General features: G+C 45.7%; 1 protein-coding gene across 1 annotated transcript in view; it reads right to left on the bottom strand.

The window, feature by feature from the left end:
* Window positions 1-8,318: 8,318 nt before the first annotated feature.
* Window positions 8,319-25,833, bottom strand: part of NSRP1 (nuclear speckle splicing regulatory protein 1) — a 34,239-nt gene continuing 16,724 nt past the window's right edge. Inside the window, exons 3-7 of the mRNA XM_032238449.1 lie at window positions 21,656-21,712; window positions 17,190-17,321; window positions 15,855-16,062; window positions 14,379-14,487; window positions 8,319-9,542 (exon numbers count right to left, since the gene is read on the bottom strand). Coding sequence (XP_032094340.1) covers window positions 8,708-9,542; window positions 14,379-14,487; window positions 15,855-16,062; window positions 17,190-17,321; window positions 21,656-21,712 — 1,341 coding nt within the window. The 3' untranslated portion in view covers window positions 8,319-8,707. The remainder of the gene's footprint in view (window positions 9,543-14,378; window positions 14,488-15,854; window positions 16,063-17,189; window positions 17,322-21,655; window positions 21,713-25,833) is intronic.

Raw genomic sequence — 25,833 nt, 5'->3', positions numbered from 1 at the left:
AAAAGAGAGAATGAGAGAGAGAATGAGAGAATGTCAGAGAGAGAAAGAGAGAATGAGACAGAGAGAAAAAGAGAGAATGAGACAGAGAATGAGAGAGAGCGAGAGAATGAGAGAATGAGTCAGAGAGAGAGAATGAAAGACAGAGAATGAGACAGAGAAAAAGAGAGAATGAGACAGAGAATGAGAGAGCGAGAGAATCAGAGAATCAGAGAGAGAAAGAGAGAATGAGACAGAGAGAGAGAATGAGACAGACAGAGAATGAGAGAGAAAAAGAGAGAATGAGAGAGAGAATGAGAGAATGTCAGAGAGAGAAAGAGAGAATGAGACAGAGAGAATGAGACAGAGAGAAAAAGAGAGAATGAGACAGAGAATGAGAGAGAGCGAGAGAATGAGAGAATGAGTCAGAGAGAGAAAGAGAATGAGACAGAGACAGAGAATGAGAGAGAGAAAGAGAGAATGATAGAGAGAATGAGACAGACAGAAAAAGAGAGAATGAGACAGAGAATGAGAGAGAGCGAGAGAAAGAGAGAATGAGACAGAGAGAGAGAATGAGACAGAGAATGAGAGAGAAAGAGAGAATGATAGAGAATGAGACAGACAGAGAGAAAGAGAGAATGAGAGGGAGAGAGAATGCAACAGAGAGCGATGAGAGATAAAGACAGGGAGAGAGGGGAGAGAGGCAGAGGGAGAGAGAATGAGAGAATGAGACAGAGAATGAGACAGAGGGGAGAGAATGAGAGAGAGAATGAGAACATGAGTCAGAGAGAGAAAGAGAGAATGAGACAGAGAGAATGAGAGAGAGAGCGAATGAGAGAGAGGGAAAGGGAGAGAGGGGAGAGAGGCAGAGAGAGAGAATGAGACAGGGAGAATGAGAGAGAGAGAGAATGAGAGAGAGAGAGAATGAGAGAATGTAACAGAGAGAGAAAGGGAGAGAGGGGAGAGAGGCAGAGAGAGAGACAATGAGAGAGAGAGAGAGAGAGGTTAAGGCAGGTGGAGTTTAAGAATGTCCTGCCCAAAATTTCAGGAATTAAATTCCCCGCAGCTGGAAAACTAGCCTTGCCAGGAGCTCAAAAGAGACAAGGCCAGGGGTTTCCTTAACTGAAGGGGTTTGCGGATCCCACATCTCAAAAGTGGTTCAGTCTTAGCTAGGCCATCTCAGGAGCTCCTAAGCAAGGGGGTTGGACTAGAAGACCTCCAAGGTCCCTTCCAACAGTCTGGTATTTTCTTTTCCTCCTCCTCGTCCTCGTCCTCCTCCTCCTCCTCCTCCTCCTCCTCCTCTTCCACCACCACCACCACAAACCTGCTCTGAGGTTAAATGGTTTTCTTGCAGACCTTTCATCACCATGCTAGATAATATCATCAGTACTTACACCACCACCAAGGACCCCTCCTCCTCCTCCTCTCCACAAACCCCACACCCTTCTAATACTGATGATGTTCCCTAGTTGGGTCACGAAACGCCTGCAAGGAAACCACCTGGCTCAGAGAACACCAAGGACCCCCACACAGTTCAACCCTGAACCACTAACGCTCTCTACTATCGATATACTACTTGGAGGATGCGAGGCCTCTTTCCCTGCGGTGAAGCCGTCGCAGAGGGAAGGGCAAGCGTGCCCTTCCCTCCCCCCCCCCAGTGTGCAAATGGGTGTGGATCTCCCCTAGGATTTTGGGATCCATCTAAATCTCGTAGGGCCTGCTGTGAGATTCCCCTTTGCAAGAAGGTTTCCTCTTGATCCAATTTCCTCTTGATTCTCTTTTTTAATGAGGTTTAAACTACCAGCTTTGGGGGGGGGGGGAAACCATGTGTAAAGTGCATGCGTAAACAATAATTCTGCAAAACAAGGTGTGAAACCATCGCGGATGAAAGCGGGAGCTGAATTTACGATGCTGTTGCGCTTTTGAACATGTGGGATCCCTTCAAGGCCGCCAAGGAAATGGTCTTAAAATCGATCGGTTGATCCGGGAGTAGAATTGGCTTCTTCTGGGTTGGTGGATCACTGCAGAAGAGTTTTAGGCGGGGAAATGTTCAACCTTGATTACTTTTTAAGACCCTTTCCTTCTTCCCTTCCCTCTCTCCTACTCTCCCCCTTCCCCTTCCTACCGTCTCTCCTTCTCTTTCTCTCCCTTCCTTCCTCCTCTCCTTCCCCTTCCTTCTTCCCTTGCCTCTCCCCTACTTCTACTCTTCCCTTCCTACCCTCTCTCCTTCTCTTTCTCTCCCTTCCTTCCTCCTCTCCTTCCCCTTCCTTCTTCCCTTGCCTCTCCCCTACTCCTCTCTTCCTCCTCCTACCCTCTCTCCTTCTCTTTCTATCTCTTCCCGCCTTCCTCTCCTTTCCCTTTCCTTCTTCCCTTCCCTCTCCCCTACTCTTCCCCTTCCCCTTCCTACCATCTCTCCTTCTCTTTCTCTCTCTTCCTCCTCTCCTTCCCCTTCCTTCTTCCCTTCCCTCTTCCCTACTCTTCCCCTTCCCATAGCTGGCTGGGGAATTCTGGGAGTTGAAGTCCCCGGGTCTTAAAAGTAACCAAGATCAGATAAACCTGGTTTAAGCCCTTCTCCAAGCCAAACCTCCCCATTCCGTGCAAACCTGGAACTTGTGTGTGCATTGTCCGTACAGGGAAATTAAACAAAAAAACTGGAGTTTTCTTTTACAGAACAAGGCGCGGAAACGGTGCCCGAGGCCGACGGTCTCGTTATCTTGCGTTGCTGCTTTTCTGGACTGTGCCAAGTGGCGTGTTGTGTTTTCGTTTGTCGTCTCGCCCAACGTCCCAAAGTGTTGTAATAAAAGTGAAGCGTGACAATAAAATGGAAGTTGTACCCTCTGGTTTTCGGGTGACCAAATGATTGACGGAAATTTAAAAGTTTTCCCGGGGAAAGGACACCTTGACTGAAATTGGACAGCCCCCTTGTGGAGTACTGTGAAGCCATGGCAACTGTACTGCACTTTACAGTAGAAGCCGTTTTAAGGCACAACAGGCTGTATCTTAACAGAACACATACCCTGTGTGGTTTTACCCCCACAATATTTGTTTCCAGAGAGTAAACACACACACACACACACACACAGACACACACAGCCATTGATAGATAGATATTAGAGAGAAGGATAGATATAGATAGATAGATAGATAGATAGATAGATAGATAGATAGATATTAGAGGGAGGAATGGATAGATATTAAAGACAGGGATAGATAGATAGATAGATGGATGGATGGATGGATGGATGGATGGATGGATAGATAGATAGATAGATAGATATAGATAGATAGATATTAGAGAGAGGGATAGATAGATGGATATTAGAGAGAAGGATAGATAGATAGATAGATGATAGATAGATAGATAGATAGATAGATAGATAGATAGATAGATAGATAGATGATAGATATTGAGAGGGTAGATAGATATTGAGTGGGATAGATAGATAGATAGATAGATAGATAGATAGATAGATAGATGATAGATAGATATTAGAGAGGGATAGATAGATATTAGAGAGAGGGAGATAGATAGATAGATAGATAGATAGAGATCCTTTATTCAATTTTTAAACAAAAACGATAAAAGCTAAGAGAAACTACTACTTACAACCAAACGTGAGCCCAAACTTTCTGTCGCTCAGCGAGACAGTTTTTGCCTCATTTTACAACCTGTCTTGCCACCGTTCTTAAGTGAATCACTATTAAAAGTTAGCAACCCGTTTTAGGAAATGAATCTGGCTTCCCTCTTGACTTTGCCTGGCTAGGCTGCAAAGGATTATCCCATGATCCCGGAGCATTGCAACCGTCATAAGTACATGCCAGTTTCCAAGCATTCCGATCACGCGAATGAGAAGAGAACCTGGAACGGTTGTAAAATGTGACAAACGGCCGTAAGTTACTTTTCCCAGTGCCGTTGTAACTTCCAATCGGTGGGTTACTACTCGTTTGGACTGATTCGGCGGAAGGGCTCGTGGTTTGGCAGCCTGGGTCGCGGGGGAAACTGGCAGGGACCCAGGCCTGCTACGCCCCCAAACCGGTTCTCCCGTACATCTCGTTTTTCAGTTCTGCGCATGCGCAGAACAATTTTAATTGCACTCTGCATGCGCGCATCACACGCATCAAATGGGCGAAGCGGCAGTCCTGCCTTCCGGAACCCAACCCTGCTTCAAATGGTCATTAAATGAACAGACGTTAAGCCGAGGACTGGCTGTACACTCGGGAGGGACCACTTCCTCAGAGCTACCGTAGGGTGAGGAACACAACTCGGAAAAGCCGACCTCTCGGATTCCCCTCCCAGTGTGGAAACCGCTGGAGAAAGACGGATTGTCCATGTCCTGGAAGGCGGCAGCACTGGATCCCTCCGATCCAGTGGTGGGCTTCAAATTTTTTTAGAACCTCTTCTGTAGGTGTGGCCTGCTTTGTGGGAGTGGCTTGCTGGCTATGTGACCGGGTGGGAGTGGCTTGCCATCCATGTGACTGGGTGGGCGTGGCCAGCTTGTAAAATGTGGTGAAACTCACTTAACAACGCTCTTGCTTAGCAACCAAAATGTCGGCTCAGAAACTCTTGGCATTTGAAGCACGCGAGTCTTAAAGCTGTGAAATTAAAGCTGTCAAGTTGAGGACGGCCTGCGGTTTCTGGGTATTTATTTATAGGGGGAGAAAATGTCCGGACCAAACGTAATTTCTAATCTTGGATTTTCCCCCTTAACAGAGGGAGCCCCCCCTGTGGAGTACTGTGAAGCCATCACCATGGCAACTCCAGTGCGCTGTACAGTAGAAGCCATTTTACAGCAGTACGGAAGCCATTTGACAGCACAACAGGCTATATCTTAACAGAACACACAAATACCGAGGGGTTTTAGAGGTGTCTTACCATCACAGTATTTGTTTCCAGGGAGTAAGCCCAGTGGTGAAATTCTATTTTTTTTTTACTACCGGTTCTGTGGGCGTGGCTTGGTGGGCGTGGCGGGGGAAGGATACTGCAAAATCCCCATTCCGTCCCCACTCCTGGGGCCAGCCAGAGGTGGCATTTGCCGGTTCTCCAAAGTATTCAAAATTTCCACGGCCAGTTCTCCAGAACCTACTGAATTTGACCCTGGAGTAAGTCATCTTGTGTACCAAGTTTGGTTGAAATTGTTCCGAGATTATATATATATATATATATATATATATATATATATATATATATATATATATATATATATATATATATATATATATATCCCTTGATTTATTTATCAGTACAAATATATATATATTTGTGCTGATAAATAAATCAAGGGAGACTAGTATAGATCTATTTCAAGCTATTTAGCTCTCATCAGCTAGCCATACCCTTACTGAGATTCGAACCTGTGCTATATTACATCTTAGGCAGACGTCTTAGCCATTAAGCCACAGGTCCTCCTCCTTATCAGCAGAAGCCAGGGAGGAAGGTATATATTTAGTGTCACAACCCCTGGTATGCCCCAATTAGTTCGAATCCCAGTAAGGGTATGGCTATATATATAATCATCAAGTAGACTTCCTCCCATATTTGGGCATACCAGGGGTTGTGACACTAAATACATATATACATATATATAACAAAAGTTTCAAAAATCTACGACGGTTAAATGGTGCAAATGTCCAATTTCAGGAGGGATTCAGTTCTAGGATATCTTTTCCCACTTTGTAAAGAAACAAGTAGAAGATTCAGGGAAAACCTCCTGGGGTTTAAGACGTTGGAAATTCCGCGAAGGGGATTTCTACCAAATTCAACCGCAGGGAAGAAATCCCCTATAATTCTCTTTAATCACCCACACCAGGTGCAAAGCCATAGGAAAGCATCTATTTTGGGCCTTTGCAAAACAAAACGGGAAAAAAAACCGGTCCACGCTGTCTCCATAGCAACCAGAAAATACAAGGCCTCCCTCCGAATGGCTTTCCAGGATACGGGATGTAAACACGAGATACTTCTCAACACCGCTAACGAAAAAAAATCTCTTTAAGAAATGTAAACTTCATTCGAGAAGATAAATGCGAAATCCTACTGCGAGGATGTTTGCCAACATCAGGTGCCCGAGTCGAAAGTAAAGGAGTCTGCGGATTGACAAGGGGGATTTAATGCAGGGCACAGTGGTTAGAGTGCAGCATTGCAGGCTACTTCAGCTGACTGCAGTTCTGCAGTTCAGCGGTTCAAATCTCACCGGCTCAACGTTGACTCAGCCTTCCATCCTTCCGAGGTGGGTAAAATGAGGACCCGGATTGTTGTTGGGGGCGATATGCTGACTCTGTAAACCGCTTAGAGAGGGCTGAAAGCCCTATGAAGCGGTATATAAGTCTAACTGCTATTGCTATCTATCTATCTATCTATCTATCTATCTATCTATCTATCTATCTATCTATCTATCTATCTATCTATCTATCTAATCTTCTTATCCTATCTATCAGCCATCTGTCTTTCTCTGTCTCTCTACCTATCATCCATCATCTATCTATCTATCTATCTATCTATCTATCTATCTATCTATCTATCTATCTATCTATCTATCTATCTAATCTTCTTATCCTATCTATCAGCCATCTGTCTTTCTCTGTCTCTCTACCTATCATCCATCTATCTATCTATCTATCTATCTATCTATCTATCTATCTATCTATCTATCTATCTATCTATCTATCATCTATCAAATCTATCTGGGTGAAATGAGGACCCAGACTGTGGGGGCAATATGCTGACTCTGTAAACCGCTTAGAGAGGGCTGAAAGCCCTATGAAGCGGTATATAAGTCTAACTGCTATTGCTATTTCCAACCATGGTCCCTTTAAGACGGGTGGACTTCAATTCCCAGAATTCCCCAGCCAGCCCTGCTGGCTGGGGAATTCTGGGAGTTGAAGTCCGCCCGTCTTAAAGGGGCCACAGTTGTGGATTCTTGATTTAAATGGAACACAATTTTTAACAAACAACAACTTGGAATTTTCTTTGGGGAAATGTGGTTTTTTTAAATAAGTAGCGGCGTTGATGCAACCCTTTTCTGAAAAGGTTGTGAGAAAGTGAGTCAAGGAGTTTGGCTGGAAATGCATCAATAAAAACACGGACCTTGCCAAGTTTCTCTTGATAAGATGCAGATAGCAGGATCCTTTTATGGCAGGTTGATAAAACTCTTGGCACAAGACCTGGTCCCGAAAAGCTGGAAATTCCCTATTTTATGGCCCGTAATTTTTTTTTTAATTGGGCTCGAGGGTATCTATGCTGACTGTTCAACACTCAGAAGAGATTATTTGGAGTCCAAGGTTGAACTCGGTGCTGTGAGCTTAGTAGTTTCTTTGCAGATGTTTCGTGACCCGACTAGGTAACAGCATCAGAACTAGAAGGGAGAGAGGTTTTCAAAGAGGAGGAGGAGGAAGAGCAGAAAGAGGAGGAGGAGGAAGAGGAGAAGAAATAGGAGGAGGAGGAAGGACTGTGGGCTCCTTGGTGCTCTCTGAGCTTGGATATTACCTTGCAGGCGTTTCATGACCCAACTAGGTAACATCATCAGTGCTAGAAGGGAGGGGGGGGGTTTGCAGAGAGGAGGAAGTGGAGGAGGGGAAAGAAGAGGGAGGTGGGGAAGTGGAGGGCGGTGGGGTTCCTTGGTCCTCTCTGAGCTTGGATATTACATTGTAGATGTTTCATTACCCAACTAGGGAACGTTATCAGGGCTAGAAGAGGTGGGGGAATGGTTGCGGGGAAGAGGAGGTGGTAGTGGTGGTGGAGGAGGAGTATAGGATGAAGCGGGGGTCGGAGGAGGTGGCTATGAGGTCCTTGGTGCTCTCTGATCTTCAATGTTTTCTTGCAGACGTTTCACGACCGAACTAGGGAACATCATCAGTGCTAGAGGGGAGGGGGTTTTGCAGGAAGGAGGAGGAGGAGGAGGAGGAGGAGGAGGAGGGGGGGGGGGACTTCCTTGGCGCTCTCTGAGCCTGGTTGTTTTCTTGAAGACATTTCATTACCAAACTAGGGAGTGGTGCAATGGCCTAGGAGTGGAGCTCTCGCCTCACAACCCAGGAGGCTGTGAGTTCGATCCTGGGTAGAGGCAGATATTTCTCTCTCTGGGCACAATGAGAATATTATCTGCTCAACAAAACTCCACACTGGCAACAGGGAAAGGCATCCGGCCATTAAAACACTCTGCTAGCCAGGCTCCACCCCACAAGAAATTATGGGGTCATTAAATGAAGATGATGATGATTTCATTCCCAATCTAGGTAGCATCACCAGTGCTGAAAGAGGGCAGGGGAATTCCTCAAATTTAGGATCAGAAATAACGAAGTTGAATTAAGATTTAGCACGGATTTAAAAAAACAAAACAACGGAGCCTAAAATAATTCTTTTCACTTTATTTTTGCTGGCTCTGGAAGTCAGAAGTCAGAAAACACCAGACGGAAACTCCGAATCTTTACATCGGCCTTTAAAACGAAACAAAAAATAACGAAAACAAGATTATCCCTGATCTTCTATCCTCTGCATGCTTTCTTTCCTCAAATTTGTGGGAGGAAAGGTCTTTCGGCCTAGGCCGATCCTCAAAAAGGCTCCCCATCTCAGCAGGCTCCCGGCTAAAACGAGACTCGGCTCTCTCCGAGACTCGTCCTGTCGCTCCTCGCACGCGGAACCTTCTGAAATAAATAGCCCACTCTTTCCTCCACTCGGAAGGCCCTGAGATTCCCAACCAAAGTCCCTTCTTCCTGCGGTCCCAGCAGGGTAGCCCCTCACCTAATCTTCCTCTTTTTCCACGTAGGCTTTGGGGCCCACGCGGGCCATTTGCCGGGAGAGGTATCGGTCCCGGGCGGACGAGACGGTCTCCTGGTTGCTGCGCTTAGCGAATTTGTTGACTTTCTCGGCCGGCTTTTCGAGGGTCTCTCGGCTGTCTTCGGAAGCCTTGGGGGTCACCTCGGTGGATTTCTCAGGGCTGGGAAGGTTCCCCCCTTGAGTTTGGGGGTCTTCTTGGGCCACGGATCCTGAGCTGTGTTTCCTCCTCGGCTTCTCGTCTCGGTCTGAGTCCCTCCCCCGTCCTTTTTCCCTGTTTCCATCTCGGTCTTTCTCTCTGGCCCGATGTTCCTTCTTATCTCTTCCTCTCCTCTGCTCTCGCTTCTCTTCCTCCTCCTCCTCCCAGTCCTTCCTCTTTTGCCGGTCCTCTCGGTCTTCTCGTCTCCTGTGATGGCCGTCGCTCCGACTTCGCTCATCCTTTCCATGTCTTCTCTGGCTATTTCTGTCATCGCTCTGGTGGGCTTCGTCCCTTTGGCGGTCTCGCTGCTCCGCCGGAGGGGAGCGCGGAGGTCTTTCCTTGCTGGGAGATCTGGAGCCCCTCGGGCTTTGCTTCGATTGGCGACCACGGAGGTCCCCGTCACCTGCCCCAGAAGCTCGCTGCTCACCGCGTCTCTCCGGGACTCCCTCAGCAACCGTCTCCTCGCCATCGCTGCTATGGGATCGCGAGTCGCTGTCCGCATCCAGGTTCTCTTCTCCCTTCCCGGGAACACAAGTTCCCGTTTTGTTTTCCAGACTTTGATGGGAGCCTGTCGGCTTCTCGGCAAGATCTTCTCCTTTGAACCTAAACGTTGTTTGGAGACAAAATAATCCGTAAGCATTAATTTGCTATAAATACAGGTAGTCCTCAACTTACAACAGTTTGTTTACTGACCGAAGTTAGAACGGCGTTGAAAAATAGGATCCTTTTTCACACTTACAACTGTTGTAGCATCCCCAATTATCAAGTGATTAAAATTTGGATGCTTGACAAACCGACTCACATTTATGACGGTCACAGCATCCCGAGGTCGCATGTCTTTTGTGACCTTCTGACGAGCAAAGTTCATGGGGAAGCCAGATTCACTTAACAACCGTGTTACTAATTTAACAACTGTGGTGATTCACATAACAACTGTGTCCAGAAAGGTTGTAAAAGGGGGCAAAACTCACTTAACAAATTTCTCGCTTAGCAACGGAAATGTTGGGGTCAACTGCGGTCGTAAGTCGAGGACTGCCTGTAGAGAATATCCATGAAAGTACACTTATCCCGTTGTAGGCATCACATTTTTAACAACAGCTGGGATACATATAACCCTCTAGGTATGGCCACAATTGAGCCCAAAATCTGTTACTAAGCAAGACGGTTGTTAGGTGAGTTTTGCCCTATATTATGACCTTTCTTGCCACAGTTGTTAGACCCAACTAGGTAACATCATCAGTGCTAGAAGGGAGCGTGGGGTTTGCTATCTCTTTGTATGCAAGCAGCTTGCTCCCACAGCATTGGTGGAAATGTTTTTTTCCCTTCTGGGGGTTGTTTATTTACTGTAGCTCCTGTACATGAACAGAGAGCAAACTCCACTCTCTTCTAGCACTGATGAAGTTGCTTATCTTTCCATGATTAGTTTCCACCCATTGCCCTTCCTTCCTTCCTTCCTTCCTTCCTTCCTTCCTTCCTTCCTTCCTTCCTTCCTTCGTTGTTCCACTGATTAATTATTTTGACTGTCAGGAAATTCCTCCTCAGTTCTAAGTTGCTTCTCTCCTTGATTAGTTTCCACCCATTGCTTCTTGCTTCGTGCTTTGGAGAATAGCTTCTTTGGGGCAACCCCTGAGATATTGGAAGGCTGCTATCATGTCTCCCCTAGTCCTTCTTTTCATTCAACTAGACATTCCCAGTTCCTGCAACCATTCTTCATAGGTTTTAGTCTTCACAGAATAAGAGTTGGAAGGGACCTTGGAGGTCTTCTAGTCCAACCCCCTGCCTAGGCAGGAAACCCTACACCGTTTCAGACAAATGGCTGTCCAGCATCTTCTTAAAGACTTCCAGTGTTGGGGCATTCACAACTTCTGGAGGCAACTTCTGTTCCACTGATTAATTGTTCTGACTGTCAGGAAATTCCTCCTCAGTTCTAAGTTGCTTCTCTCCTTGATTAGTTTCCACCCATTGCTTCTTGTTCTACCCTCAGGTGCTTTGGAGAATAGCTTGACTCCCTCTTCTTTGGGGCAACCCCTGAGAGATTGTAAGACTGCTATCCTGTCACCCCTGGTCCTTCTTATCATTAAACTAGACCTACCCAGTTCCTGCAACCGTTCTTCATATATTTTAGTCTCCAGTCCCCTAATCCTCTTTGTTGCTCTTCTCTGCACTCTTTCTAGAGTCTCCACATCTTTTCTACATCATGGCATCCACTGTCAGGAAATTTCTCCTTAATTCCAGGTTGCTTCACTTCTTGATTTATTTCCATCCCTTGTTTCTTATCCGGCCTTCGGGTGCTTTGGAGAATAGAAGTTGACCCCCCCAGCTCTTCCTTGGGGCAGCCCCTCAAGTATTGGAAGATGCTATCATGTCCGTCCCCCCCCCCATATCCTTCTTTTCATTAAATCAAAGATACCCAATTCCTGCAACGGTTCTTCGTCTATTCTAGCCTCATCGTTGTGGCTCTTCTCTTCACTGTTTCTAGAGTCTCAATATCTTTTTTTTCTCATCGTGGTGACTGAATGGTCGCAGAATTAAACCCTAATTTATGAATAAAATGCTCCTCCGTTTTGCCACATTATTAAAGCTTGTCTCGGATCTCCTCTGTCCCCCACGCCCAGCCAGCACGAGGCTCGCAAAGTTCCACACGGTGATTGGACAGAACAGAACAACAGAGTTAGAAGGGATCTTGTAGGTCATCTAGTCCAACCCCTTGCCCAAGCAGACGTGTCTACACCATTTCTGACCGATAGCAATCCAGTCTCTTCTTGAAAGCCTCCAGGGATGAAGCTCCCACAACTTCTGAATAACAATAACAGAATAACAGGGTTGGAAGGGACCTTGGAGGTCATCTAGTCCAACCCCTCACCTAAGCAGGAGACCCTACTACACCATTCCTGACCGATGGCAGTCCAGTCTCTTCTTGAAAGCTTCCAGGGATGAAGCTCCCACAACCTCCGAAGGCAGCTTCTCTTCCATGGGTTGATGGTTCTCACCGTCAGAAAAATTCCTCCATATTTCCAGATTGAATTCCTGCAACCATTCATCGTTCGTTTTAGCCTCCGTCCCCCCTAACCATCCTGGCTGTTTCTTCTCTGAATCCCAGGGAAGGCGTCACGTCTTCTGAACCCTGCGGTGAAGGGGATGCTTTCCATTTTGGGTCACGCTTTAACGGAGTGAGTGGCGCCTGCCACGGGGAAAGGGAGCCAACTTCCATCAGCCCGGGGGGGGGGGGGGGCTGTTTCGTTCTGCCGTTCTCTTTTTTAAGGCTCGGTCGGAAAAAGCGGCCGCCAGCTGGACGAGATGTTGACTAGCAAAGAAGGGATGGCAGAGGGGGGGCAGGGGAACCAACAAGGCTGACTAGCCGTGATTTGAGATACGGAACAAATCGTGGACCATGATGGACAGGGGTTCCATTATAACTATCATTCCAGAACTACCGTATTTTTCGGAGTATAAGACACACCAAGGTTTTGAAGAGGTAATTTTTTTTTTAAAAAGGGGGTTTGCACTCTACAGGCCTCCCAAAACCTCTGCACGCCTCATTTTCTTGTGAAAAACGGGGCATGCAGAGAGTTTGAGAGGCCTGCAAAGTGCTCCTGGGGGCTGGGGGGGGGCAAAGAGGAGCAAAAACCGGTCCATTTTTTGCAAAAAAACAGCCTGTTTTTGGAAGGATTTGGAAGGCTTATAGAGTGCTTCTTAGAGTTTGGGGGAGGGGGGCAAAAACAAGCAAAAAATGGCTCATTTTTCGCTAGTTTCTGCCCTCCCCAGCCCCCAGGAGCACTCTGGAAGCCGCCTAAAGCCTATTCATGGCCATTTTGGTGAAGTGGGTGGAGTTTCGGGAGGCCAAAAATGCTGTATTCAGTGTATAAGACGCACCCAGATTTCCACCCTCTTTTTTGTGGGGGAAAAGGTGCGCCTTATACTCTGAAAAATACGGTGCTTATGTAATTATAATTGATAATGATAACGTCATTGATATAGAAGCAGTTTCTCCAGGGATGAGCCTGGGGGGTTCCTTGGTAACGTTCCAAAAATTCGATGCCACTACAGAGGGGAAAAAAATGACTTGAACCCAGATTCTTGGTTGAGATGCTTCTGCCATTCAGTCCTCTCAAAATACACCTTGCAACCAAAGTCATCCTTCCGTGGGAGAAAAACCCTTTCTTGTTCTACACAGAGGAGGGGGGGAATGAATGTGAGCAAACCCCACGGCCTTCTAGCACTGATGAGGTTACCTAGTTGGGTCATGAAATGTCTACTAGAAAATGACCAAGCTCAGAGAGAGCACCAAGGGTCCCACGGCCCTCCTTTTCCTCCCCATTTCTAACACTGATGATGTTATCTAGTTGGGTCATAAAACGTTTGGAAGAAAGAAAACCAAGCTCAGAGAGCACCAAGGACCCCTTCACTACCTCCTTCCTCCTCCTTTTCCTCCTCCTCCTTCCTTCCTTCTCCTCCTTCTCCTCTTCCTTCTCCTTCCTCCTTCTCTTCCTTCTCCTCTTCCTCCTCCTTCCTTCTCCTCTTCCTCCTCCTTCTTTCTCCTCTTCCTTCTCCTTCCTCCTCCTCTTCCTCCTTCTTTCTCCTCTTCCTCCTCCTTCCTCCTCCTCTTCCTCCTCCTTCCTTCTCTTCCTCCTTCCTTCCTTCTCCTCTTTCTCCTTCCTTCTCCTCTTCCTCCTTTTCCCCCTCCTTCCTTCTCCTTCCTCCTCCTCCTTCCTTCTCCTATGAAGCGGTATATAAGTCTACTGCTATTGCTATTGCTATTTCTCCTCCTTCCTTCTCCTCTTCCTCCCCCTTCCTCTCCTCTTCCTCCTTTTCCCCCTCCTTCCTTCTCCTTCCTCCTCCTCCTTCCTCTCCTCTTCCTCCTCCTTTCCCCCTCCTTCCTTCTTCTCTTCCTCCTCCTTCCTTCCTCCTCCTCTTCCTCCTCCTTCCTCCTCCTTCCTTCTCCTCTTCCTCCTCCTTCCTTCTCCTTCCTTCTTCTCTTCCTCCTCCTACCTTCTCCTCCTCCTTCCTTCTCCTCTTCCTCATGCCCCTCTTCCTTTCCTCCTCCTCTTCACCTGTTCTTTTCTAGCACTGGTGATGTTCCCTAGTTGGGTCATGAAACATCTGCAAGAAACCATCAAACTCAGAGAGCACCAGGGACCCCACAGTTCTCCTCCTCCTTTTTCTCTTTCTTTCTCCTTCTCCATCTCTTCCTCTCCATAAATCCCCTCCCTTCTAGCACTGATGACGGTACCCACTTGGGTCGTGAAACATCTGCAAGAAAACCACCCAGCCCAGAGGGCACCAGGGCCCCCATCCCAAAAAGTCTGCCTTAACTTAGTTGCCCATCTTCCCCAGAGTTCATTCCGATTGCGTTTCCAATCGAGGCGCCTTTGGGAGCCGTCAAGTCCCTCTTGGCCGAGGGAACGCCAGAATTCCCAACGTCACCCAGCCCAAGCTCACCCGGCTCCCCGAAGGCTGCAGTGGGGCACCTTCTCTTCCCCCACCGTCTGGTTCAGCAGATGCCGGTAGAAGCCACTCAGGTCCTTCTGTTTGGTGACATCCAGGGAGGCTGGGTGGAGAGAGATGCAGTTTTACCTTAGGTTTACTCGGGCGCCTTAACGGAGGGAAACTACAGGGACGGAGCCATAAACCAAGGCTACCTACCTAAAGGCCAATTAAAGCAAGATGGGCTGATTGAGGACTACCAGTAATTGCCGGGCTCGATGATGGTCGTAACTTCAAGGACTAACTGCCAGGCTCGGTGTGGGTCATAAATTGAGGACTACCAGTAATTGCTAGGCTCGATTATGGTTGTAACTCAAGGACTAACTGCCAGGCTCGATGATGGTCATAAATTGAGGACTACCAGTAATTGCCAGGCTCGATTATGGTCGTAACTCAAGGACTAACTGCCAGGCTTGATGATGGTCATAAATTGAGGACTAGTAGTAATTGCCGGGCTCAATTATGGTTGTAACTCAAGGACTAACTGCCAGGCTCAGTGATGGTCATAAATTGAGGACTAGCAGTAATTGCCGGGCTCAATTATGGTCGTAACTCAAGGACTAACTGCCAGGCTTGATGATGGTTATAAATTGAGGACTACCAGTAATTGTCAGGCTCGAATTATGGTCGCAACTTAAGGACTAACTGCCAGGCTCGATGAGGGTCATAAATTGAGGACTAGCAGTAATTGCCGGGCTCAATTATGGTCGTAACTCAAGGACTAACTGCCAGGCTCGATGATGGTCATAAATTGAGGACTAGCAGTAATTGCCGGGCTCAATTATGGTCGCAACTTAAGGACTAACTGCCAGGCTCAGTGATGGTCATAAATTGAGGACTAGCAGTAATTGCCGGGCTCAATTATGGTCGTAACTCAAGGACTAACTGCCAGGCTCGATGATGGTCATAAATTGAGGACTACCAGTAATTGCCGGGCTCGATTATGGTCGTAACTCAAGGACTAACTGGCAGGCTCGATGATGGTCATAAATTGAGGACTAGCAGTAATTGTCGGGCTCGATTATGGTTGTAACTCAAGGACTAACTGCCAGGCTCGATGATGGTCATAAATTGAGGACTACCAGTAATTGCCGGGCTCAATTATGGTCGTAACTCAAGGACTAACTGCCAGGCTCGATGATGGTCATAAATTGAGGACTACCAGTAATTGCCGGGCTCGATTATGGTCGTAACTCAAGGACTAACTGCCAGGCTCAGTGATGGTCATAAATTGAGGACTAGCCAGTAATTGCCAGGCTCGATTATGGTCGTAAGTTGAAGACTACCAGTAATTACCAGGCTTGATGATGGTCGTTAAGTTGAGGACTTCCAGTAATTACCAGGCTCGATTATGGAGCTGGACCCATCCCCCACCCCCAGAACCTCCCCGATGGGAGAGTCACCCCCCCTTTCCCCCCCCCTGCCGCTCACCTTCAATGGCCGCCTCCTTCTTCTCGCGCTGCTCCTCTTCGGCCCTCTCCTGCAGCTTCTTCTTGTAGGCCGAGGTGACGAAGGCCTCCTTGTCCTGGAAGGCGTCCCCTTCCGACTCCCGCTCCTTCTGGATCTTCTTCTCCATCCGACGCTCCTGCTCCTTCTTCCGCAGCTCGGCCGCCTGCAGGATGTTCTGGATGTACTTGGGCTGCCGGGAGGAAGAAGGGGAATCCGTTCAGGACTAGCCGATAAACCCGAACTGCCAGGCCGGTTCCTTTCGGGGTCTTTGGCCTCCCACACTAATATTCCATCCTGCTCTGCTGCTTCATTAGTGGGGAATTGGGACGGGGGATTGTACGGAGTTAGATGCTAGGTAGCCATAACAACATTCTTTCTAGAAAGCCAAGGTCATTATCCTTTGTCTCTGCACCTCTGCACCTGACCGGAACTGGAGGGGTGGAACTGCCAGCGTGGCAGTGGGAGATGGGACCACGGGATGGACTGGTGGGTGTGGGGATGGCAAGGTCTTGAACTTTCAACTGGGTGGGGAAAACCGGGAAGCTTTCAGATTCGGGGTTTCCCCAGATGTGCCAACATGGCTCTCTTCATCAATTGGGACTTTGAGGAATCCTTTGCCTCGGACTCCGATTTAATTCTGGATGCTATTTGGGACCCTGACACCGACGTTACCTGGGGATTTATTTATAGGGGAGAAAATCTCTGGACCAAACGTAATTTCTAATCTTGGATTTCCCCCATTACCAGAGGGAGCCCCCCCCTGTGGAGTATTGTGAAGCGGTTACCATGGCAACTCCACTGCTCTGTACAGTAGAAGCCATTTTACGGCAGTACAGTAGAAGCCACTTTACGGCAGTAGAGTAGAAGCCACTTTACGGCAGTACAGTAGAAGCCACTTTACGGCAGTACAGTAGAAGCCACTTTACGGCAGTACGGTAGAAGCCACTTTACGGCACAACAGGCTGTATCTTAACAGAACAGACACAGGGTTTTAGGAGTGTCTTACTCCCCACAATATTTTTTCTCCAGAGGGTAAACAACTTGTGTAATTGTCGTCGTAAGTGAAGGGACTCCCTGTATTGCAGGCTAATTTCTGCCAGCCGCGGTGATTCGCTTAAGAAATACGGCAAGGAATGTCGTAAAATGGGACACAGTTCACTTAACAAAAACTGGCATCAGGAATTTTGGGGGTCAACGATGGTCAGAAGTCGAGGACTTACCTGTACCCCGTTTTTTGTCCCCCTCTGCTTTCTCCCCCCCCCCCACAGCCCCAGATGTGGCTCTCCGCTCCCCAACTGCTGTTGCCTAGGAACGGACCTTTTTTTCGGCTTTCCCCGCGAGCGAGCTGGCCTGGCTCTCGGCCTTCTTCTGCTGGATGTCCTCGTAAATGTTGTCGTATTCGTAGACGGTGGAGTCTTCGGCCAGGGCCCTCTGGATCTCCAGCTTGGTCTTTGGGGAGGACAGGGGGGGAGGGGGAGGGTTCGTTAGCGTCTTCTAGCGGGCAAGTCTAAAGTACAGCCGGCCGGGGTCCCTCGATGGGGACCGTGTACATTTAATAAATGTAATGGAGGAAAAAAGTAGATAGGAGCTCAAGACATTGAAAAAAATCAGCATTTCATAAGGGATGGTGGATGGACGGGAGAGAGAGAGAGAGAGAGAGAGAGAGAGAGAGAGATGGATGTATGGATGGATAGATAAATAGATAGGATAGATATTAGATAGGGAGAGAGGGAGAGCTGGATAAATAGATAATAATGATAGGTAGGTAGGTAGGTAGGTAGGTAGGTAGGTAGGTAGGTAGGTAGGTAGGTAGATAGATAGATAGATAGATAGATAGATAGATAGATAGATAGATAGATAGATAGATGATATAGATAGATTAGATAGATAGATAATCTCTCTCTCTCTCTGTCTTTCTGTCTTTCTGTCTGTCTGTCTGTCTGTCTATCTATCTGAGGTGATAGATGATAGATGGATAGACAAACAGACAGATGGAGTGAGAGATAAGGAGAGGTAGAGATAGATAGATAAGATAGATAAGATAGATAGATAATCTCTCTCTCTCCATCCGTCCATCCATCCATCCATCCATCCATCCATCCATCTATCTATTCTTGCCATCATTTCGCCTGGGGAGGGGGAAAAAATGGAATGGCCAAGTATGGCGGTATATGTAGCCCTCCTCTTAAAACCGTTATAGCGGCCATTTAAAGTTACAATGCCTCTGGCAACACGTGACTTATGACCAATCCTCACGCTTAGCGTCGCCAGGATCACATGATCAAAATTCAGAGGCTTGGTAACCGATGCGTATTTGCAAGCCGCATGATCTCCCTTTGCAAACTTCCCAGTGGAAATCACTTGCTTAACAACCGTGGGGAAAAAGGTCGCAAAATGGGACACGACTTGCTTAAAAACCGCCTTGCTTAGCAACCGGAAATTCTGGTCCCGATTCTGGTTGTAAGGTGAGGAACTGTGCTGTACTGAGTTAACTTAGCTGCCAAGTGAATGCCACTTTTTAAAGCGTTCTCCTATATTTTTAGCATGCCAACACAAGTAGTCCTCGACTTACAACACGGTCCATTTAGTGACGGTTCAGTTACAACAGCACTGAAAATAGGGACTTACGACTGGTTTTCACACTTAACGACCGTTGAAGCATCCCCACGGTGATCAAAATTTGGGGGACTCCTGTTTATGACGGTCGCAGTGTCCCTGGGGTCACGTGATCCCATTTTGCGCCGTTCTGACGGGCTATAAGTCCCTGCGGAAGCCAGGTTCATTTAACAACCGGGTAACTGACTTAACAACTGCAGTGATTCACTTAGCAACCAGGGCAAGAAAGGTTCTAAAAAGGGGCAAAACTCACTTAATACATGCCTCACTTAGTGATGGAAATTTTGGGCCTCAAAATTTGTGGTCGTAAGTCGAGGACTTCCTGTATTTTGAGTATCCTTGTCTTTTTTCCCCCCCCATATTGTATTTTGCACCACGAAATTCAGGCAGGGAGAGAGAGACTGGCTTTGCTTCATCGGCTATCCTAGAAAGTATTTTCCCCTTTTGAGCCGGCTGCTAAATTAAGTCTGCCTTTTGCAATGTGGTGTAAACTGCGAGCAGGATCCATGGCAATCCGCAACCTGCCAAAGCTTATTTGTCCCGTAACGACTCTGGGCGCTGCCAAAAGAAACCCAGGGGGAAAAAACAGACTCGTATAAATGTAGAGCCATCCGTCAAACAAAGTAAGTCATGGAAACTAAAAGCGTATTATTATTATTATTATTTTTCTTTTCTTTTTTTTAATGGAGCTAAGACAGCCAGTTCCAGATCGGATGCCAAGAAGAACGATTGTGTAAAACCTTGGACATAAATCATGTGAAATAGTCCGATAATGAATTCAAGCCTGTCTATTTACACGACTGATAAAAAGTTGTGAAGTCATAAAAAAGGGGGAAAAAAAGCTGTGATGGAGGGGAAAATAGGAGCAATAGCTCGCATTGATCTTTAAACATTAGTTTCAACTCATGGGGTCCAATCAGTTCTACGGAGGGATGATTCTCTCATCTGCACCCCCAAAACTGTCTGGTTCGGTTCTGCAACCCAACAAGGCAGGCAGAGACTTCAGAGGAGAATAAGAACTGCAGGAAAAAAATAATTAGCACCAACCTGCCTTCCATCGAGGACTTGCACATTGCAGGAGTCAAAAAGAGGGCTGTGAAAATATCTACAGACCCCTCGCGTTCTGGACGTAAATTGTTTCAACTCCTACCCTCAAAAGGATGCTATAGGGAACTGCAGACCAAGACAACTAGACACAAGGACAGTTTCTTCCCGAATGGCTAAACAAATAATTCCCCCACCACTGTCAAACTATTTACTAAGGCTGCCTTACTATCACTCTTAGTCTTCTCGTTGTTCCTATCCCCCATCTCCTCCCACTTATGACTGCAGGACAGAAACTTTGTGGCTTGAATCCTTTCGATTTATATGGATATTGATTGTTCCCTGATTGCTTATTTGTCCCCTGTGACTATCATTAAGTGCTGCACTTTATGACTCTTGACGAAGGTTAACTTTTTTTTAATGTACACTGAGAATATCTGCACCAAAGGCAAATTCCTTGTGTGTCCAATCACACTTGGCCAATAAAGAATTCTATTCTATTCATATTCTATTTTTTATTCTATTCTATTCATATTCTATTTTTATTCTATTCATATTCATATTCTATTTTTATTCTTTTCTATTCATATTCTATTTTTTATTCTATTCTATTCATATTCTATTTTTATTCTATTCTATTCATATTCTATTTTTATTCTATTCTATTCATATTCTATTTTTATTCTATTCATATTCTATTTTTTATTCTATTCTATTCATATTCTATTTTTATTCTATTCTGTTCTATTCATATTCTATTTTTATTCTATTCTATTCATATTCTATTTTTTATTCTATTCTATTCATATTCTATTTTTATTCTATTCTATTCATATTCTATTTTTATTCTATTCATATTCATATTCTATTTTTTATTCTATTCTATTCATATTCTATTTTTTATTCTATTCTATTCTAATTCTATTTTTTATTCTATTCTATTCATATTCTATTTTTTATTCTATTCTATTCATATTCTATTCTATTCTTTTTTATTCTATTCTATTTTATTCTATTCTATTCATATTCTATTCTATACTATTCTTTTTATTCTATTCTATTCTATTTTATTCTATTCTATTCATATTCATATTCTATTCTATACTATTCTATTTTTTATTCTATTCTATTCATATTCTATTTTTTATTCTATTCTATTCTATTCATATTCTATTTTTATTCTATTCATATTCTATTCTATACTATTCTATTCATATTCTATTTTTATTCTATTCATATTCTATTCTATACTATTTTTTATTCTATTCTATTCTATTTTATTCTATTCATATTCTATTTTATATTCTATTCTATTTTATTCATATTCTATTTTTATTCTCTATTCATATTCATATTCTATTCTATTCTATTTTTTATTCTATTCTATTCATATTCTATTTTTACTCTATTCTATTCATATTCTATTTTTTATTCTATTCTATTCTATTTTATTCATATTCTATACTATTCTATTCATATTCTATTTTTTATTCTATTCATATTGTATTCTATACTATTCTATTTTTTATTCTATTCTGTTCTATTCATATTCTATTTTTATTCTATTCTATTCATATTCTATTTTTTATTCTATTCTATTCTATTCATATTCTATTTTTATTCTATTCTAATTCTATTTTTATTCTATTTTTATTCTATACTATTCCATTCATATTCTGTTTTTTATTCTATTCTATTCATATTCCATTCTATACTATTCTATTTTATTCATATTCTATTTATTATTCTATTCTACTCTACTCTACTCAGGCCTGTGGATTTCAACTCCCGGGATTCTCAGACGCATCTCTACAGATTTGAACCCTGGGCATCCAGCATAGATTTATAAAGGTGGCAGCCATCTCCATGGTCCTCACCATTTTCGACCTTCCCACAAGCAAACTCAAGTTGGATTCACTTAACGACCACAGCAACACGCTTAATCACAGCCACAAAAAAATAAAAAAATCTTTTTAACGCTTGGACATGACTCCCTTAACGTCCTTCTTCAGTTAGCAAATGGACAATCCAGCCCCCGGCTGCGGTCGTAAAGTCGAGGAGCGTCGTTATACTGGCACGGGGGGGCACCGGGTGCAGGGCGTAGAAATGCCACGCCAACTTACTTGTTTCATGGCCTGCTTCTTCAGGGCCTCCTTCTGAAGGCTCTCGCCCACCGAAGACTGTTGAGAAAGAGAATTAAAGTGAGTTAATGACTCGTTAAGGTCTGCAGAGATTTCCCATCATCCATTCTTTTTTCCCCAGGAGGAAACTGGACTTTCTGATTTTTTCTTTGAAAACTTTTCGCTTCTCATCCCAGAAGCTTCTTCAGCTCTGGGGGATGGAAGGATTTCTACTCCTTGTAGAGAGCTGGTCATTTGCATCCTTTTAGAGGGTCGTTGAGGCCACTTGGAGGTCTCTCTGGTTCTGGCAGTCTGCAATTTCCCCCCCTGGAAATCCATTCCTTCTCCCACACCTGAATCCTCTGGAAATCCAACCCATAGGAATAGGTTCCCAGAGGGAAAGAAATTGCAGACTACGGGAACCATTTGCCCCACTCAGGTGACCCTGGAGGACATAGAGAAACCTCTAAGTGGCCTCAACAACCTTCTAAAACAGTGTTTCTCAACCTTGGCCACTTGAAGATGTCCAGACGTCAACTCCCAGAATTCCCCAGCCAGCATTCGCTGGCTGGGGAATTCTGGGAGTTGAAGTCCGGACATCTTCAAGTGGCCAAGGTTGAGAAACACTGTTCTAAAAGGATGCAAATAGATAAAAGCACATTTAAATAATTGTAATCAAATGAGAATTGTGGTACAGTGATAGGAAAATACATAATTTTTCTTTTCTTTTCTGATTTAAAATGTACAACTCAATTTGAACGAAGTATATGTAATGATGGTGAAGGAAAGGCATGAAATGTATTTGTAACCAATCGACAGGCTTTCTAGAAGATGTTAACGAAAGAGGATTCTTTTTTCGTGTGTGTTTTTGTTTAATTAAAACAATAAAACTTTTCATAAAAATAAAATAAAAGGATGCCAAGGACCAGCTGTCTGCAAGGAGTATCGATCTCTCCGTTCTCCACCAGTCAGAGCTGAGGAAGGGGCCTTGGAGGTCTTCTAGTCCAGCCCCCTGCTCAAGCAGGAGACCCTATTCCATTTCAGACAAGTAGCTGTCCAGTCTCTTCTTGAAAACCTCCAGAGAAGGAAGGAAGGAAGGGAGGGAGGGAAGGAGAGAGCATAACAGAGCTGGAAGGGACCTTGGAGGTCTTCTAATCCAATCCCCTGCTCAAGCAGGAAACCTTGTACCATTTCAGACAAATAGCTGTCCAGTCTCTTCTTGAAAACCTCCAGAGAAGGAAGGAAGGAAGAATAACAGAGCTGGAAGGGACCTTGGAGGTCTTCTAGTCCAGCCCCCTGCTCAAGCAGGAGACCCTTTCCCATTTCAGACCAGTGGCTCTCCACTCTCTTCTTGAAAACTTCCACGGATGGAGCACCACAACCTCTGGAGAAGAGCCATTCCACTGATTGCTTTAAGACCGAACAATGACAAATTGCCTTCTGAAGAGCATCGATTCCCCCCCCCCACAACCCTCCCCACATCAGATCTTTTCTGCATGTCCCACCTGCACGTCAATGACCCTCTGAACGTCCTCGCGGGCCGATCGGATGCAGCTGGAAAACCCCATCGCTCAACCTCTTTGGAGTGAGCGCGAGGAGGGACCAAAACCCTCTTTTTTCCAACACCTCGACGAAATGGCATGGTGTGAAAAATGGGTTTTATTTTATTTATTTTTTTAAAACTCATTTTGGCAGCCGCCGGAGTTTTCCAGTCCTGCCGTGACTCATCCGGAAGGCCCCAGGACTTCGTACGAGCACCAAGGAGATGATGGTGTCACTCCAAGGCTTCCTAACGTTAGCAGCTGCTCGGGGGTTTTTTCCTTTTGGCTCGGGGTGGTGGTGGTGGTCCAATTTAAGCACGGGTGACTCACCCTGGCCGACATCCGTAACTCTAACTGAAAGGCTGGGAAGCCCCTTATCCACGCCCCCGTGCCTTCGGCTGTCTGCTCCAGATGTTGACCTTTAGCGAGGGGACACCGAGATCTGGGTAGTGTTCCCTGGCCTTTCCCTTCGGACGTCCTGGGGGCCTTTCCAGGCACAAGTCAACCTCTCTGAGAAGAAAGGGCTGGGATGCTGGAGCCAGGAGAACGTCTTCGCAACCTGAAGGAGTGGGGGGGGGACTTAAGATGTTGGGGGTCAAGGAGAGAGAAGGGCTCGTTCTCTGGAAGAAGCCACAGTTGGAGGAAGTTTTATCTCTGGCTTTGGTGTCTCCCCAGAGCTCCCTAAAGCAGACTCACCGAAGGAGGAAAAAAGCATGGTTTCCTGAGATGACCATTGGTTAGCACCCCTTTATAAGGCCTTGGCAAGGCCAAACTTGGAATATTTGCATCCAGTTTTGGTCGCCACGATGTAGAAAAGATGTGGAGACTCTAGAAAGAGTGCAGAGAAGAGCAAGAAAGAGGATTAGGGGACTGGAGGCTAAAACATAGGAAGAATGGTTGCAGGAACTTGGTAGGTCTAGTTTATTGAAAAGAAGGACTAGGGGAGACATGATAGCAGTCTTCCAATATCTCAGGGGTTGCCACAAAGAAGAGGGAGTCAAGCTATTCTCCAGGGCACCTGAGGGCAGAACAAGAAGCAATGGGTGGGAACTAATCAAGGAGACAAGCAACTTAGAACTGACAGTGAGAACAATTAATCGGTGGAAGAGAAGTTGCCTCCAGAAGTTGTGAATGCCCCAACACTGGAAGTCTTACGGTTGCAGGAACTGGGGATGTCTAGTTGAATGAAAAGAAGACATGATAGCAGTCTTCCAATATCTCAGGGGCTGCCCCAAAGAAGAAGGAGTCAAACTATTTGGTCACCACACTATAAAAAAGATGTGGAGACTTTAGAAAGAGTGCAGAGAAGAGCAAACAGGATGATGATGGGATTGGAGGCTCAAACATACGATGAACGGTTGCAGGAACTGGGCCTGGCTAGTCTAGGGAAGAGAAGGACCAGGGGAGACAGGAGAGCATCTTCCAGTATTTGAGGGGCTGCCCCAGAGAGGAGGAAGGGGGTCAAGCTATTCTCCAAAGCACCTGAAGACCAGACAAGGAAGAATGGATGGAAACTGACCAAGGAGAGATTCAACCTGGAAATAAGGAGGAATTTTCTGACAAGGGAGAACAATCAATTCATGAAACTGAAGTTGCCTTTGGAAGTTGTGGGAGCTTCATCCCTGGAGGCTTTCAAGAAGAGACTGGACTGACATCGGTCACAAATGGTGCGGGGTCTCCTGCTTGGGGCCAGGGGGTTGGACTAGATGACCTCCACGGTCCCTTCAAACTCTGTTATTCTGTTATTATTCTGTTATTCAGAAATTGTGGGAGCTTCATCCCTGGAGGCTTTATAGAAGAGACTGGACTGCCATCGGTCACAAACGGTGTTTGGGAGAGGGGGTTGGACTAGATGACCTCCACGGTCCCTTCAAACTCTTGTTATTCTGTTATTATTCCGTTATTCAGAAATTGTGGGAGCTTCATCCCTGGAGGCTTTATAGAAGAGACTGGACTGCCATCGGTCACAAACGGTGTTTGGGAGAGGGGGTTGGACTAGATGACCTCCACGGTCCCTTCAAACTCTTGTTATTCTGTTATTATTCCGTTATTCAGAAATTGTGGGAGCTTCATCCCTGGAGGCTTTATAGAAAAGACTGGACTGCCATCGGTCACAAACGGTGTTTGGGAGAGGGGGTTGGACTAGATGACCTACAAGGTCCCTTCCAACCTCTGTTATTATTCTGTTATTCAGAAGTTGTGGGAGCTTCATCCCTGGAGGCTTTCAAGAAGAGACCGGGCTGCCGTCGGTCACAAACAGTGTGGCGTTTCCTGCTTGGGTGGAGGGGGTTGGACTAGATGATCTCCACGGTCCCTTCAAACTCTGTTATTCTGTTATTATTCTGTTATTCAGAAGTTGTGGGAGCTTCATCCCTGGAGGCTTTCAAGAAGAGACTGGGCTGCCGTCGGTCACAAACAGTGTGGCGTTTCCTGCTTGGGTGGGGGTGGTAGACTAAATGACCTCCAAGGTCCCTTCCAAAGCCGGCTGCCTAGGGCAGTGTTTCTCAACCTTGTCAACTTGAAGATGTCTGGACTTCAACTCCCAGAATTCCCCAGCCAGCATTCGCGTATAAACAATTCAGTGTCTAGGACAGTGTTTCTCAACCTTGTCAACTTGAAGATGTCTGGACTTCAACTCCC

This window comes from Thamnophis elegans, unplaced genomic scaffold (genome assembly GCF_009769535.1).
Source record: "Thamnophis elegans isolate rThaEle1 unplaced genomic scaffold, rThaEle1.pri scaffold_191_arrow_ctg1, whole genome shotgun sequence".
Classification (NCBI taxonomy): Eukaryota; Metazoa; Chordata; class Lepidosauria; order Squamata; family Colubridae; genus Thamnophis; species Thamnophis elegans.
The sequence above is the reverse complement of the archived record's forward strand: the minus strand, read 5'-3'. Positions and strand labels throughout refer to the sequence as shown.